At 29.8% G+C, this 16,327-nt stretch overlaps 1 protein-coding gene across 1 annotated transcript in view; it reads right to left on the reverse strand.

The window, feature by feature from the left end:
- The window catches only part of LOC148301253 (guanylate cyclase 32E-like), a 155,013-nt gene that overhangs the window by 92,322 nt on the left and 46,364 nt on the right, over positions 1 to 16,327 (reverse strand). Inside the window, exon 4 of the mRNA XM_088273586.1 lies at positions 11,118 to 11,300. Within this exon, the coding sequence (XP_088129712.1) occupies positions 11,118 to 11,300 (183 nt within the window). The remainder of the gene's footprint in view (positions 1 to 11,117; positions 11,301 to 16,327) is intronic.

Consider the following 16,327-nt stretch of genomic DNA (forward strand, 5'->3'; position numbering starts at 1 on the left):
AAACTTAGATAAAATATATGTATGTTATGTATGTATGTACATATGTTATGAAAGCAAAGTGTATTTACATTAAAAAATACATGAGTTTCACCACAAGATTTGTCAAGATTCAAAAAAATATTATATTTGATTACATTTTCACTGCTCAAATAAAAATAAATTAATAAAAAAATAATATACCATATTTGGTATACCCGTGCCTTATAAAGACGATTGTTTGTTTAATTATTTAAAAAAATATTCTCTCTAAAAACATCTTAAGCAATTCTCCTTCTCCAATTCTAACAAAGGGACATTTTCACAAAGAATTTTAAATCCTTGGTGTGACAAAAAAATCGTATTACAGAATGTCACGTGCAAAGGCGGAATTCCCTTGACAGTGAAACCCTGGAACCGCACAGTAGTCTTAAGTCTGATATAAATTATTAATGAGAACTAGAATTTTCAGTAATTGAAATTTCTAAAATGCTTTGACACATATATTTGTGAACGGACAAGCCTGGTATACATCTTCACAAGTTGCGGGAGTTTGCAACACGTCTGGGAGAGTTGATAAGGATAGTTTAAGAATGGCTTCGCAGAAATCTTGCCTTCCTTTAGTATCCTCACCTGATGGACAGTTCTATACTATAGCGCAAGCTACTTTTTTTTTACAACATTTTAAGTGTGTCCAAATACTTGTTCTCAAATCTGGATTATCTCCAATTATATGGATATTCTTCTTCATCTTTGATGAGATGTCAAAAAATAATTTGAAAAATACTCCTATGATTAGAGATAATCCAGATTTGTGAAAAATATTTGGACACACTCAAAATGTTGTAAATAAATTATCTGGTAAAATTATAGCTAAAATGATAAAAATGATATTTTCTGGCTTTTCTCATGTGTGTCATTATAATACAGGATTCAGATCTCAAATACTAATAAAAGAGTTTCTGCTCAATAAAAAGCTTATTTTCATCTCACCAATAGATGTCTCTAGTGAAGTTCTAGTGATTCAAGAACAATGTTTCAAAATGTGTTCATAAACATATATAGAACTTCCAAGAATTTGATTAGTGTGGTTGTCAATAATGGGTAGAATTGGTGAATGTTACACGTGTGTAAAGTGATCACTTAAACCAGCCTATGACGGTCGTCAGCCCCGTAAATGCCCAGACTTCCATATTCTTCTTCATCTTTGATGAGATGTCAAAAAATAATATGAAAATAACTCCTGTAATTGGAGATAATCCAGATTTTGTAAACAAGTATTTGGACACACTCAAAATGTTGTAAATAGCATTTATATTCCATTCGATGAGATGAGATGTCAAAAAAGATTTTTTTTGACATCTCGTTTGTTTTTATACCCTTTGTATGAGAGAATATTTAAATGTGTACATTTAATGAAGAAATAAAAATAAATCAACATTTTGAGTGTGTCCAAATACTTGTTCACAAAATCTGGATTATCTCCAATTACAGGAGTTATTTTCATATTATTTTGTAACATGCCCAGACTTCCATATTCTTCTTCATCTTGATGAGTTGTTACAAAATAATATAAAAATAAATCAATTTGGGTTGGAACGAAATATTTTCTAAATAGCCTTCCATGTTATTTAAGCATGCCCCAACATATTTATTGAAATTCTGCACCTTTTCAGATTTTTGAAATATCGCACAAGAGCAATGGTAGGTACATAAAATCACAAGTGGACACGAAATAATATGTTTAAATAACTAAATTTTACCATGTCCATACGTAGACGTTGTTATATAATATATCTGTGCAGAAAAAAAATTCCATGGGAAATAAATCATGGGAAGAGTCCACATTGTTTGGGATGATACTCTAATGACGCAGCCTATAATTCCAGGGTTCGACTTTTATTTCATTTTAATGTGTCAGGATAGAATTTTAATTAGTAAACAAAATGCGTCGTAGTTTGAGGAATACTTAATTGCTGAGAACGACGCGATGTGAATCATAAAAAGTAGGACCCTTACCGACTGAAGAGATATTTTAAATTGTCGACACCATCGTATGATTGAATTGATTGAACGAATCACCTAATTCATATGCGGAATTCGCAACGCACACATCAGTACGTCTTAACTATTTATTTATACGATCGAAACGTGCTACTCAATACTATTAGACTCCACAGTAATAAATAAATATGTTGACAGATAAATGATTATTTTTTATTTTTGCAAAATCACCGTGTGAGCCACCTTTTAGCCGTCAAAATCCACAAGACTTATTGGAAAATCACAAAGAGGAATCATATATTCATTCTATGTAAACCGTGCTTTAGTTCTATTCCGGTAATTAATTCTATTTTGGGTTAAACCAATAACATCTACCCGTACGGAGTATTTAAGAGGGTGAATAATACGATTAAGAATTATGTTTTTGATCGAAGTTAAGAAAAAAAAGAAAAGCAAATGTGAAGAAAACTAATTTATGATATCAGTATTTTTATGTAAATAAGTCTATAAGAGAATAAGGGACTGTAGGTTTAAAATTAAAAAAATTATTTGATATACGACGCGAGAAGTAGGATATGAAGCTCAAGAACAGTGTTGTGAATAGCGATGATATGTCTGATGATTGTGAGAGCCAGCAAATGCCTCCCAAAGTTATCGTAGCATGAAATCCAAGGACCGAGCTATGAAATCATTCATTTGCATAACATGCACTGTTTATTGTTTTATGGAATAATAAAACCCGGCTGTTATACTAACAATAGTTTATTTATTTATTGATTTGGCGTTTAATTTGTAGAACTCCATTTTAATTTATGTATTAATTTTAAATCAAAATCAAAGTTGTATTTTATTAACAAAAACACATAAAAAATTATACTGTGACAATTGTTTCACCTTGTTAGGGCATTATCAAACAAATGTGAAGATCAAATGGACTACGGTCCTTATGTAGCTATACAATTCTAAGTGACAGTTTTAACACGTGCAGCAATAATTTATGGGAGACAACAGTAGCTAATGGGGGATGTAGGTATGTACCCTTACATTTATTTTCTGGGAAAGGAAGAATTTATTGACATGGCCATATTTTGGAGAATTAATATTTTAAAGCTTAATACAATTGTTAGTAATATTATTTTTAAGAATTTGTATATGTAGATGTAATTATTAGTTTATCAATAACGCATCATGCAAGCGTTTACATAGAGAGAGATGATGTACAGTAATAGTCTATTTAAATATGTTTAGCAGTAGTGAAGACCTAAGGTTGGTTTGTTCATTAGGTAGTGGGGAATGTAGGTATGTACCCTTATATTTATTTTCTGGGAAAGGGAGAATTTATTGATATGGCAATTTTTATTTTTATTTTAAGAAAGAATTTATACATGTAGATATAATTAATTATATAAGTAGATATAATTATTACTAGACATGGCAATTTTAATTTTCATTTTAAGAAAGAATTTATATATGTAGATTTATTAGTTTAACAATAAGTTATTGTTAAACTAATAATAAATTATTAGTTTAACAATAACGCATCATGCAAGCGTTTACATAGAGAGAGATGATGTATAATACTGTACATCAACTGTCTCTATGTAAACGCTTGCATGATGCGTTATTGATAAATTAATAATTACATCTACATATACAAATTCTTAAAAATAATATTACCAACAATTGTGTTAAGCTTTAAAATATTAATTCTCTAAAATATGGCCATGTCAATAAATTCTTCCTTTCCCAGAAAATAAATATAAGCTACATACCTACATCCCCCATTAGCTACTGTTGTCTCCCATAAATTATTGCTGCACGTGTTAAAACTGTCACTTAGAATTGTATAGCTACATAAGGACCGTAGTCCATTTGATCTTCACATTCGTTTGATAATGCCCTAATAAGGCGAAACAATTGTCACAATATATTTTTTTTTTGTGTTTTATTCATAATATACAACTTAGTAGACTCAAAAAATCTGTGTTTGATTTAAAATTAATACATAAAACAATAGTTTGAATAAAGTATTAAGAAATAACATAGATAACGTCGATAAATATAATAAATCTGGTTTGTTCCTTACAATGCTCATCGTGTCCCAGCTTATATATAATAAAAACATCTAGAAATTTTAACATCCAATGTAAAGAGCATACAAGATGTCTAAATAATAATAATTACTCTGATTTTGCCGATCACCTATTAGAAAATAATCCCTTATTTGATAAAAATAAAGGTCTAAATATATTACACACATGAAATAGAGGACTTAAATTAGATTACTTAGAAATATTGGAAATAAAAAAGGCAATTAATAATAATTTGCAATCAATAAATACACAAGTGAATGATTTTTCTAAAAGTCCGTCATTCAAAATGTTTCCAATCATTCATCATCCCTGATCCCTTTTTACTGTGATTGCCAATCAACACAAAAAAAATCACTTGAGATCTACCCAAGTTCATTTGCCTAACCGTCAAAATATTTTGAATATTGTTAAGTACATAGATGGTGTTTTAGTATAAATCAGTCTTGATGAAGAGGGGGTTAGCTTCGAAACCGGTAGACATTAAAATCACTATAAATAGTTATAGTAAAATATTTATAGTGATTTCAAAACAAAATGACATTTTAATTATGTAATGGAAAATCACAGAGTTAGTGCTTTTAACATAACTTATATGTTTTAGAAAGAGTTGAAGAGCACGAAATTGAGGCACGAAACGCCGATATCGAAGGTTCGCAGAATGTGTCCCCTTGCTGCCTGGTGGCGTTTTTCCCATAAAATAATGAAACAAGCTTGAAGCCTAAGGGTCGAGCTATTGAAGCGTATATTACATCAAATATACCGCTTATTTGTGAAAAGTAACTGTCGGAATTTTGAGATAAAAAATTCGTGCGATTATTCTAACATGTAAATTAAAGTAACATCCAAAAGGGCTCCGATGTAAGGGGATAAAAATGAACAATTTATTTCGATCCTTATCTGTGTCAAAATAAAGCATTTTTCACATTTTTTGGACATAGTAACAAAGGCGAAAAGTATGTAAAAGTTTGGGTATTTGCAGAATTTATGACCTGTCATAGGCTAGTTAAGTGACCACTTGACACACGTGCAACATTCACCATTCTACCTCTGATTGAATGGCGAATGTTGCACGTGTGTAAAATGCAAATTAACCAGTCTATGACAGGTAATAAGCCTTGTAAATACACAGAACTCCATATAATTTTTCATCAATGTTTAGATGTCAATTTTTTTAAACCCAGATTTGTGAACAAGTATTTGAACACACTCAAATGTTGTGAAAACATTTTTCCTTTATGATAATTTCTTGTTTTGACCCTTATCTGCACCCCATAGCGCTTAGAGCACCGCATTATCATTTAATTATTGCTTAAACGCAATATGATCATACCCGCGTAGCATACTCCAGTAGCCAAGTACAGGGTGACATTAAATAGATATTGCAGTGAAAAATCACTAATATTTTTTCGTTATTTTTATCTCCTGAAAATGGAATCGGAACCTTCAGCGCGGTAGCCAAACGCCCCAACTACTGCACTAAAGAGGCGGACCTATTAAAGATTATGCGATAATTAGGAAAAATTCTCGCACTGTCTAAAGTACTCGATCAAATCACTCATACTACTTTATATATTACAAAAAGATTTCTAGATAAAATTTTAAAATAACCTTAATTGAAATGATTAATGTATTTAAGTTTAGTTCCAAGTTTTGTTTAATGTGTTTTGTGTTAAAATCTATTTTGGACTACCAAATATTATAATATTATTGATTACTCAGTCGACTTTGCAAGCAAACTATAAATAAAAACAACAACTAAAATCTTTTGAGTTGTAAAAGTTTTTAAGACATGTTTGTGACATTAATAGTATAAAAAAGTGTTCGAGGAACTTAAAATAGAACTTATATGCTCGCAGTGTTGAAAAAAAATGTTTATTATAATTTTGTGTATGTATACGGATAAAGAGATCCGAGATGTTATTATGGTTTGTATTATAAAGCAGGATGTTGTGAGAAATTGTCAACTACAATCTGAAATGAGTTATTGGTTACTGGTATTGCGACTATTTTTTTTTGGCATAAAATAAAAGTATTGTGATTGATTTTTACTCAGAATCAGGTGATTTTAATTTATTTTTTTAATTTTATTTTTTCAAAGGAATAATCCGCAAAGCGTCTATTTTAGAGGCTTGTCTGCAGGTAGGATAGTAAGGATAGGGATGATAAATGAGAAAAATACATCAGAAACACCCAGACCTATCATAAATAAATGTTTCTTAAATTCATTTTGCAATTGGTGATAATGGAACCCGCGACGCCAGTTTCGCAGTCTGGCGTCCATGGCGCCTGTTTGTTGCCTGGCGTTGTTTCTAAACAATCTGTTTGTAATTTAAAAAATGACAATTAAATAAAAAGCGACACTCATACAGACAAAATATTATCATTTCATCTTCTGATATATATTCAGTCAACTTATTCTCATATAACACGAAAATGATTTTTCTTGTAGTGAATTGCTTTAGAAGAACATAAATATATACCCCTTTACAATCATCTTCAATTCTTTATTACTCAATATTCGTTTTATTTGTAAAAATTGAAGAATTTCTTATTCCAGTTGGTCCTGCGATACAAGTAACCTCGCTCTTATTTACATATTCGTGCATATGTATGAACATTGTTGATGTATTCGTAGAGGAAACTAAATCGTTTATGATGGACGCAGAATATTCTTTGAAAATTTTATATTTTTTTGTGAAGGGTAGGTTTTGTATGCTCATGTTACGCTTTTTTGTTTTCGCTTTATTTCAGCATGGATTTAATGATTCAACCCATAACATGAAAAGAAAGCGGTTTTCAAATATGGTAATTTATTTTTGAATACATTTCAGTCATTCATCAAAATTAACAAGTTCAGAATAAAAAGTGTATCCAGGGACTACAAAATATCGTTTTAGACCAGAGGTTCCTAACCCCGTGCCCGCGAGAACGATTCGCATGTGTCCGCCACTATTAAAGAGAGAAAGAATTTTTTCATAAAAATGAATTAAACATGTGAATTATTTTTATTTATTTGTTAAATATATATTTTTGAGTGTCTAAGTTTATTAAATACGTTCATATGTTTGCGATATTGTATGAACGAGTGGTTTCTTTGCTGACAGTACTTAAAAATAAGGCAATTAAAAATATGTGGCGCCCGCCACCCTACCGATATTTTAGAATGTGCTCTAGAGAACAAAAAGGTTGGGATCCCCTGGTTTAGACAATAAACAATGCGAGACAAAATATGATAAAGATGAATGATTTTGAATTGTCAACTCATTTCCATCAAATGATGGATGAATCTGACAATCTGTTTACGAGTATTAATCATATTTTCCTTAGTTTTTGTGTAATATTATTAAATATTACTTAACCATACTTAAAAAGTATTGCTAGTATCAAACTTTTGATTAAGAAAACTGCCTGAAATTTTGTTATATGGTTTTTTAGACGTCGCAAAACGAAATTGTACGAAAAGGAATAAAATAATTAATTCCATAAAAAAATATATTTGAAAACTTTTTATATCCAAATATTGTAAATATCAAATGGCTTTAAATGAAAATATTTGGACGATTTCCTTTCAACCTCTTCAGAATTTATTACTCAGTACATAGTGATTTAAAAAAAGAGTTTTTCAATTATTTTCAGACTTTTATATAATATTTTATTTTATACATCTTGAAAAGGATGTCACATAAAATAATAAAACATAAATCAAATTCAGTGTAGTGAAAATTAAAGTGTAAAAAGTACGAAGGGCACCAAATAATTTTTCATTAAAAATTCAAAATTTTGTTAGTACTGTCATTATTTGCCCGTCGCCGGAATTTTCTTCCTTCTGATGTTATCATTTTTTTGCTCTTGGACATTCTTGTGTTGTTGTGTAACTGTGTTCTTGTAAATCTGGTATTATTATTACTGTATACGTTTAGGTAATTTATGTTGGATTTCAGTAGGACATCCACATCTCTTAGTATTTTATTTCACAGGACGATTTTTAAGATAAATTTATTTTGGAATTTTCAACATTTCAAATAAAGTCAAATTTATGACAATTGTGATTATTATCATTATTAAAATTTACTTCAATTTTCACCTTTATTTTAATTGATTTTTTTTGTTTTTGTAAAGAGAAAAATAAAATTGTCTTTACACTGTTTTAAAATACAGATCAATGTCAAAATACAGATAGATGTTATGTCAGAGTAAGGATCGGACCAAAAGCTGACTCCACTGCACTAACACCGGGACTAAAACTTGAATTCAATTAGCATCTATAGTTCTATTGTTACCATATATGTTTTAAAATGTTGACTCGTATTCTTCAATGTATTCGGTATGTTATGAATGAATAATGTTTAAATTCATGTTTTTTCAAACAATCTTTAATAGAATTATGAAGTCTGTAAGTAACACAATAAAAATAAATCTAGTAGATTCACCAATTTTAAAGTACGAGCACCTTGTACTGAGAAATATATATGTACATATATATATATATATATATATATATATATATATATATATATATATATATATATATATATATATATATATATATATATATATATATATTTATATTTATAGTTATATATTTATATTTATATTTATATATATACAATATATATATATATATATATATATATATATATATATATATATATATATATATATATATATATATATATATATATATATATATATATATATATATATATTATATATATATATATACATATATAAATATTTATATATATGTATATAAATATATATATATATACATATATATACATATATATATATATATATATATATATATATATATATATATAAATATATATATATACATATATATATATATATATATATATATATATATATATATATATATATATATATATATATATATATATATATATATATATATATATATATATACATATATATATTTACAAACACATAAAAATAAATCTTTTTCGTATTATTAGAGCCAACCCTTGACAGTTAATAATGTTATTGTATTTATATTACGGTTAGTCGATTAAGCCGGGAAAAAGAGCCCTTACAGTAACTTTCAATCACGCATTACTTTCACCTTTACCGGAAAGTTACTATGTAAGAGTTATTGAAAGCACTAATGTGGAATAATAAATTATTTTGATAAATTAGTACAAAGCGAAGCAAAGTTTCTTAGATTACTCACTGAAATTACAAAATAAGTACGCTTTGTTCTATGGTTGACGGGTAAAAGTTCTCGTCACTCTCAATTAAACTTTTAACTCAATTATGGTGTGAATACCAAATAACAAGGGAGAGCTTTGCCGGGATATTTTTACAAAATGAAGTACATAAAACCGTTGTACGCGATTTTTTGTAAACATGCCCTCGTCCTTAAACAGAATCCATTAATGAAAGTATGTAGGCTCACCTTTAGATGGATGTATTGTAAAGGGTGAATAAATTCTAAATAAGGGTAGAAAGGATTCCGAAGAATACTAAAAAATAAATCAAATTTAAGAGAAACCATGCTTTAAGAAGGGTGACTTTACAATTTGTACATCAAACAATTTTTTTGCGCAATATAAATCATTGGGGTATATTCCTTGAAAGCCTTAATTAAACTTGACGAAAGAGTTTTCTTGAACCGTTTTAATTAACGTGTAAACATTTTTTATTACCCGTTATATAATTGATAATTCCTGCGAGAAAAAAAAACATTTGATTAATAATTATCTACAAAATAAATCATGTTTGGTAACCAATAAAGATTGAGATATGAAAAATGAACGATGGAACGAAGGATTTGCAATCAGATTAACAATGGAGAGATGCTGGAATGGAAATGATAATACTCATTGAGTTCGAAAAAGCGTTCATAAATATTTATTACAAAAAAATTTAACAGCAGTTATTTTAAAGTACAAAGTAATCTAAAATCAAATAAGTAACTAAAAAGCATATAAACATCGAACTCCAGATGCACTAGTGAAATGAAGAGTAGGATAGAAATGGTCATAAAGCTATTTATCGTGAAAACATCACTTTTCACTGTTTGAATAACATAAAAGCAACAGCATTAAAGACAAATGTATACTATAATACATAGAGTATACTTGGAGTATGTGACTTGATAAAGTGAAACTTAGCAAACATTTAAAAGGAAAAAGAAATATTAACGTGCTTGTATTATGGTATTGGAGAATGATAGAAAGTTAACAGGATGGAAAAAGTGACAATCGAAGGCGTTTTAATAAGGGTGAAAGAAAAAATTACCCTATTAAGAAACAATATTTTAAGTGTATCCAAATTATTATTCACAAACTCTGGCCGGTCTCCACTTCGCAATTATATTGATAACTAAAATAATTGCACAAAGTGATCACTTAAACTAGCCTATGACAAGTTGTAAGCCATGTAAATTACCAGACTTTAATATTATTTTATTTATAGAGTCGGCAGTCACTTTGTGGTAATACCAATGCATTTTGAATTTAAGTTTTACATGGTATAAACTACTATTTCTTCAAGTGTATTGTGACACGTGTTTTGAGGCGTTTCGTGTCATTTCCAAACAAATGCGGAAATAGATCGAAACACGTGTCACAAAAGGTTTAAAAAAATAATGGTATTTACCTAGTAAAAGCCAAATTTCAAATTGCATATTCTATTTTTTTTTGACATCTCATCAAAGATTTTGAAGAATATGGAAGTCTGGGCATTTACGGGGCTGACGAACGTCATAGGCTGGTTTAAGTGATCACTTTACACACAAGTAACGTCCACCAATTCTACCCATTATTGACAACCACATTACTCAAATTCTTGGAAGTTCTATATATGAACCAATTTCGAAACGATGTTTTCGTTCACTAGACACATCTATTGGTGAGATGAAAATAAAAATAAATATTTCATATTCTTCTTCATCTACGTTGAGTTATACTTATAAGAAGTAATAAAAAACAAAAGAGGAAAGACAGTAATATATGTTTTGCTCACTATCACTAATATGGAAGAAGGGAAGATTTTGAGATTTGATCACGATAATTGTCTTACCTTGATGGCTTCCATCTGGTTGCTGCCCCACGCCGGTCTCGAACCGGAGACTACCGCAAACTGGTTCCATTCGAAGGCCCTTAGTAGGGCCACCACACTCTTGGATACCTTATTGGAAGGAGGGAGAGTCCTGGCGAAGGTCTTGTAGACCAATTTGTCACTGACTCCAGTCTCCGAACATTTCTACAGAAAGTAATAAAGTATAATTAATTAAATTTTATTAAAAGAAAAAAACTTGTACTATTTAGTTTACGCACGATAAAACAAGAATTTTGTTTTCAGGCCTAACCCATCCTTATTTGTATATATTTTTAAAATTCGTCTAACTCTTATCTGCACCTAACGGTGGATAGGGCATTGCATCGTATTGACGCAGTGTTATATTAGTCGTTACTTACATGAAGGCAAGGCGATTACTCCTGCGTTTAAGGGACCAGTCCAGGGTTATATGGAACAAATATTAGGGTGTAAAATCACTTACGTCCGCCTCCGTACGTTAGCGTGCTTAGGTACCATGCTGGAGATTCCGGGTTCTATTCTTAGGGGGGGTTTATAAGAAATATTTGTGATTTTACAATCTAATATTTATCTAATACCCTGGACTGGTCCCTAGAGTGCACTAGTGATCACCTTGCCTTCATGTAAGTAACGATCAAGATAACACTACGTCAATACAATACAGTGCCCTATGCACTATTGAGTGAGGGTAAGGGTTTTGAAGAAACATGTAAAATAACTAATATTTATTTTCTCCCCGCCCTGGGAATCGAACCCGGGACCTCCAGCACCGTAGCTAAACACGCTAACCTAATGGCGTAATCGCCACGGAGGCAAACTATTGTAATAATACTTTTGTTTTACATTTTTAAGGGTTAAATTCTCTATATTATTAAACATATTTTATTTTTTGTTAATAATATGCTGCAATTTTTCACAAATTTATTGTTTCCATAGAGAAGTTAATTGTTTCATTCATCAGTTTGTTTTTTTTTGTTTTATTTCAATTTATTCCTATTTAAATTGGTAAATGTGTAGGTAAATAATATAAAAATGGTAAAAACAAACATTTATTACGTTGTGGCTACTAGTGGAAAACAACGTAGGTTGTAATCCCTAGTAGGGATTTTCTTCAACCTTATTACAGCATAGGTTGTAATAAGGTTGAAGAATTTTAAAGCAGCAACGGCAATGTAGGTATTTTACATACGTTTAAAAAGTAATGAAACCTTGAAAATTTTCATAAAAAAATACCTGAAAGGAGATTTTATTTAACGTTATTGCGCCTTACATTCCACGTTCTTTGCCAGACTCATACATATGTACCACCCCAATAACCACACGCCTACTTTCAACGAATGTGTGTAGAATAATATTTTTATGAATTTCGTTTGAATTTAATAAACTAACTTGCTGCTCGGGATAGGTATTTCAATATATTAAATGTTAAAATCAAGCACTGATTTTAAGAGTCTACTAAATTATATTTTATTGAATAATAATAATAATAATAAAACCCTCATCCGCACCCCAATGGTGCATAGGGCACTGCATCATATAAACGCAGTGTTATCTTGATCTTTTACACATGAAGGAAAGGTGATCAGCCCTCCGCTTCAGGTACCAGTCCAGGGTAATATTGAATAAATATTACAGTGAAAAAATCACTAATATTTATTTTACCCCCCTGGGAATCGAACCCGGGACCTCCAGAACGGTAGCCGAGCGTGCTGACCATTACACTACGGAGGCGGACAAAAATTGAAACACATAAAAATATTTCTTTGACAATTGTTTCGCCTTGTTGTGGTATTTTCAAACTAATGTGAAGATTAAATGGACTGATGGTCATTTTATAGCCATACAATTCTAGGTGCTAGAGTAAAAGATGTGAAGTTTACGGGAGAAACAATAGTTTATGGAGCATGTCGGTGCGTATACTTATATTTATTTTCAGGGAAAGGAAGAATCTATTGACATGGCATTGTGAGACATTAAATATTTTTTTAGTTTTATACAAATGCTTGTACCATTATAATAGTTAAGTGTTATTTGACTCCAATTTATGACTAAAGTATCAAGTGTTCAATGAGTAATGGGATATATTTAATATTTTATTACAATTTCATTTCTTCATTTTCACTGTCGTTCGAAATCAAAATGATAGAAAATAATTTGTCCTGTTTATAAAAAGAGACCATTTTCCAGTTAAATTAATTTAAAATTTAATTTTGACCTTCACACATGGTATTGTTCATGCTCATGTAATTGTTAAATAAAACAGTGGTTAAACGATATACAATATACATCAGACATTTTAATCCGTGAATTTGCAAAACTCTACAACAACATTGGGAACAGCTTTGTAAACACATTTGGCTGACATTTATGAACAAACGGACTAAAAAGCTCACCAATATACGAGTATACGTGTTTTGTACGAGACTTCAATAAAATAAAATAAAAAGAATTGAATCAATAAAATCACTGAACCAACCATGATTTGATTTAACACCGTGTATTGAGACCTTGTATTGGCCTTGGAGGTGTATAAATTTATACGCAAATATAGCTTTGGGTGAGTTATGATCCGATATTTTTCGAGGCCTCATTAATCGCAAAAACAAATGATTTTCATCACTGAAGGTGTCACCAAATGACGTAGATTAATCACCTTATTACAAATTGCCATGGGTACTTTAACTGAAGGATGCCTACTATCGATCAGTAAAATTTTGGTTTAGCTTATCATTCTATTTAATTTAATTAAATCACGGTAAATAGAAAATAATCAGTTTTTTCCACAATGATTAATGAAATTACTTTTTTCAGTGAAAGATTTAAAGTAATCAGTAGGATTTATAAAGATGATTTTTAAACTTTAGGTAGGGCATAATGCCACGTATTCATAGGTTTACAATCGAACATATTGAATCATTATAAACAGATTATTGATGTGGTCGTAATGTGTAAAATCTAAATTGTTTATATGGTATTATACACATTCAGTATTGTAAAGGCCAATGGCAAAATAAACCAAAAAATCAAAGAATGCCGAACACTACAAAAGATGGAAGCGTATAAAGAGTTTTGTACTTCTTTAAGAAAAAATAACTAATTTTTAATGTAAAAAATGTTTACAGAAATTATTATAATATTATATTTTAGAATACATTGTAGAAGGAACAAAAAATTATTCAAAAAAATTGTTTTGAAAATTAAACAACTTTAAACTACCATGTATTTGAAATAATATTATTTAAGAGAGAGATATTATTTTATTTGTGAAAAAGCTTCGACAAAATTTTGTTATTAATTCACACAATGTGTAACGTGATTTAGTTTTACACGTGCAGCCAGTTAGGTATTTTATTTCAGAAAGAGGGAGAGAAGATCGTATGCGGGAACTTAAATAAACTCTTTATGGATTCTTCTGTCGGGGTTGTTTGTATCTTGTATGGGTTGTTTTGAAGTTATTACGTACAATATATAAATTGGCATGATGACGTATTTCAAGTATTTCAAATACTTCAAGGTAGTCGGTTCAGGAGTCAGGATAATCGGCGAGTAGATGGAGATGCAGGAGTAGGCAGAGAGAATAGAATGCCACATCACTCTGTCTTTGCGAACAATCTTTGGCTCTTCAACATTCATGCTTCTCCTCATACGCACCCGCTTATTATTCCCACTCCGGATCAGACCACATTCAAGTATTTAAAATACTTGATCATGTCAATCTTTTCTCGGTCTTTCCCTGCTACTATTTCCAACTATATTCGCCTCATATATTTATTTTGCCATTCTTTCCGCCTCCGTAGTGTAATGGTCAGCGTGTTTAGCTGCCGTAACGGAGGTCCCGGGTTCGGTTCCCCTGGGAAAACTCGGCACAATCAGGTATGTCAAATATTTGAAAAAATCAGGAGTCGAAATAAACGGGCATGTTTGAGTAGATGCATGAATGTGGAAGAGGCGAAAAATGTTTGAAAAGACAGGGTGGTATTGCGTTCTCTTTCTCTCTGCCCAAATTTTATTATATTGTATTACGAATTTTTTATATTACTTTTTATATTATATTACGATTTTTTTTTGTAAGTAAGTTGAAAAAATACGTTCTTAAGAAGTGAGTTTTCCAAGGGCTGTTTTTGTTTCTTCGAAATTTTACAACCTAATTCGAATGAATTTCTATCTCTAATAAAAAAATTATTTGATTCTTTGTGTGCATGTATTAAAGTTGTATTAGATTTGTATTCTGAGAAAAACCTTGAAAAAATTGATGTTGAATAATAAACCTTGTTCAACTGGGAAAAAAGTATTACGATGAATTCTTAAGAACGGAAATAAATAATTTAGTAATTAAAATCTAACTTTGCTTTAAAATCACTATAAATATTTTATTATTACTTAATTATAATGTCTACCGGTTTCGAAGCTTACCGCTTTTTTATCAAGACTGATTAATACAGCGGTTAGCTTCGAAACCGGTAGACATTATAATTAAGTTAAAATATAATATTTAAGCGATTTTAAAATTAAGTTACATTTTAATTTTAAAATGGATAATCCCAAGTTAGTGCTTCAAATATAAATAATAAATAATTTAGTCTTTATCTTATTCTTACGAAGCATGAAGAAATGTATTGATTTATTTTATTTTTAAGAAAGGTATTAATCACATGAAAGCCAATAAAACAGAAGTAATTTAAAAAAAACAAATAATAATATAAATGCCTACTTTAGATTGGTGTGCATAATATTAAAATAGCGTTAAGATTTATTGTATTCAACTGAGAGTGGTTAAATTTAACACAGTTAGGATTCATGATAGAGTAGTGGAGAGAATTCATACACTGGTAAAAGGTTCAAGTTCAGTAATTCGTTTTCGATGATATCATTTATTTTATTGTTTTCTTTATTTGAATATATAAAGCTTCATTTTAGGGGCTTGTTAGCAGGTAGGAAAAAAGGGCGAGGAAAAAGGTAAGAAAAAAATATATAACCCACCCGGACAAATTGAAAAAAAAAACTTGAAATCACATTGAAATTGACAGATATCAAACCTTTGATACCAGTTCTACCTTACTACGCTTCTATGCATACAATGATGATTTATTCTACATTTCTTATAAAATCACAGATTTTGGGTCGATGTGGATTATTTGTTTATTGGGCCGTAATGTCACATTCGGATATATTTCATTGAAATTATTATATTT

The sequence above is a fragment of the Brachycentrus maculatus genome, unplaced genomic scaffold, assembly GCF_059751285.1.
Source record: "Brachycentrus maculatus isolate JH-2025_06_01 unplaced genomic scaffold, ASM5975128v1 h1tg000589l, whole genome shotgun sequence".
NCBI lineage: Eukaryota > Metazoa > Arthropoda > Insecta > Trichoptera > Brachycentridae > Brachycentrus > Brachycentrus maculatus.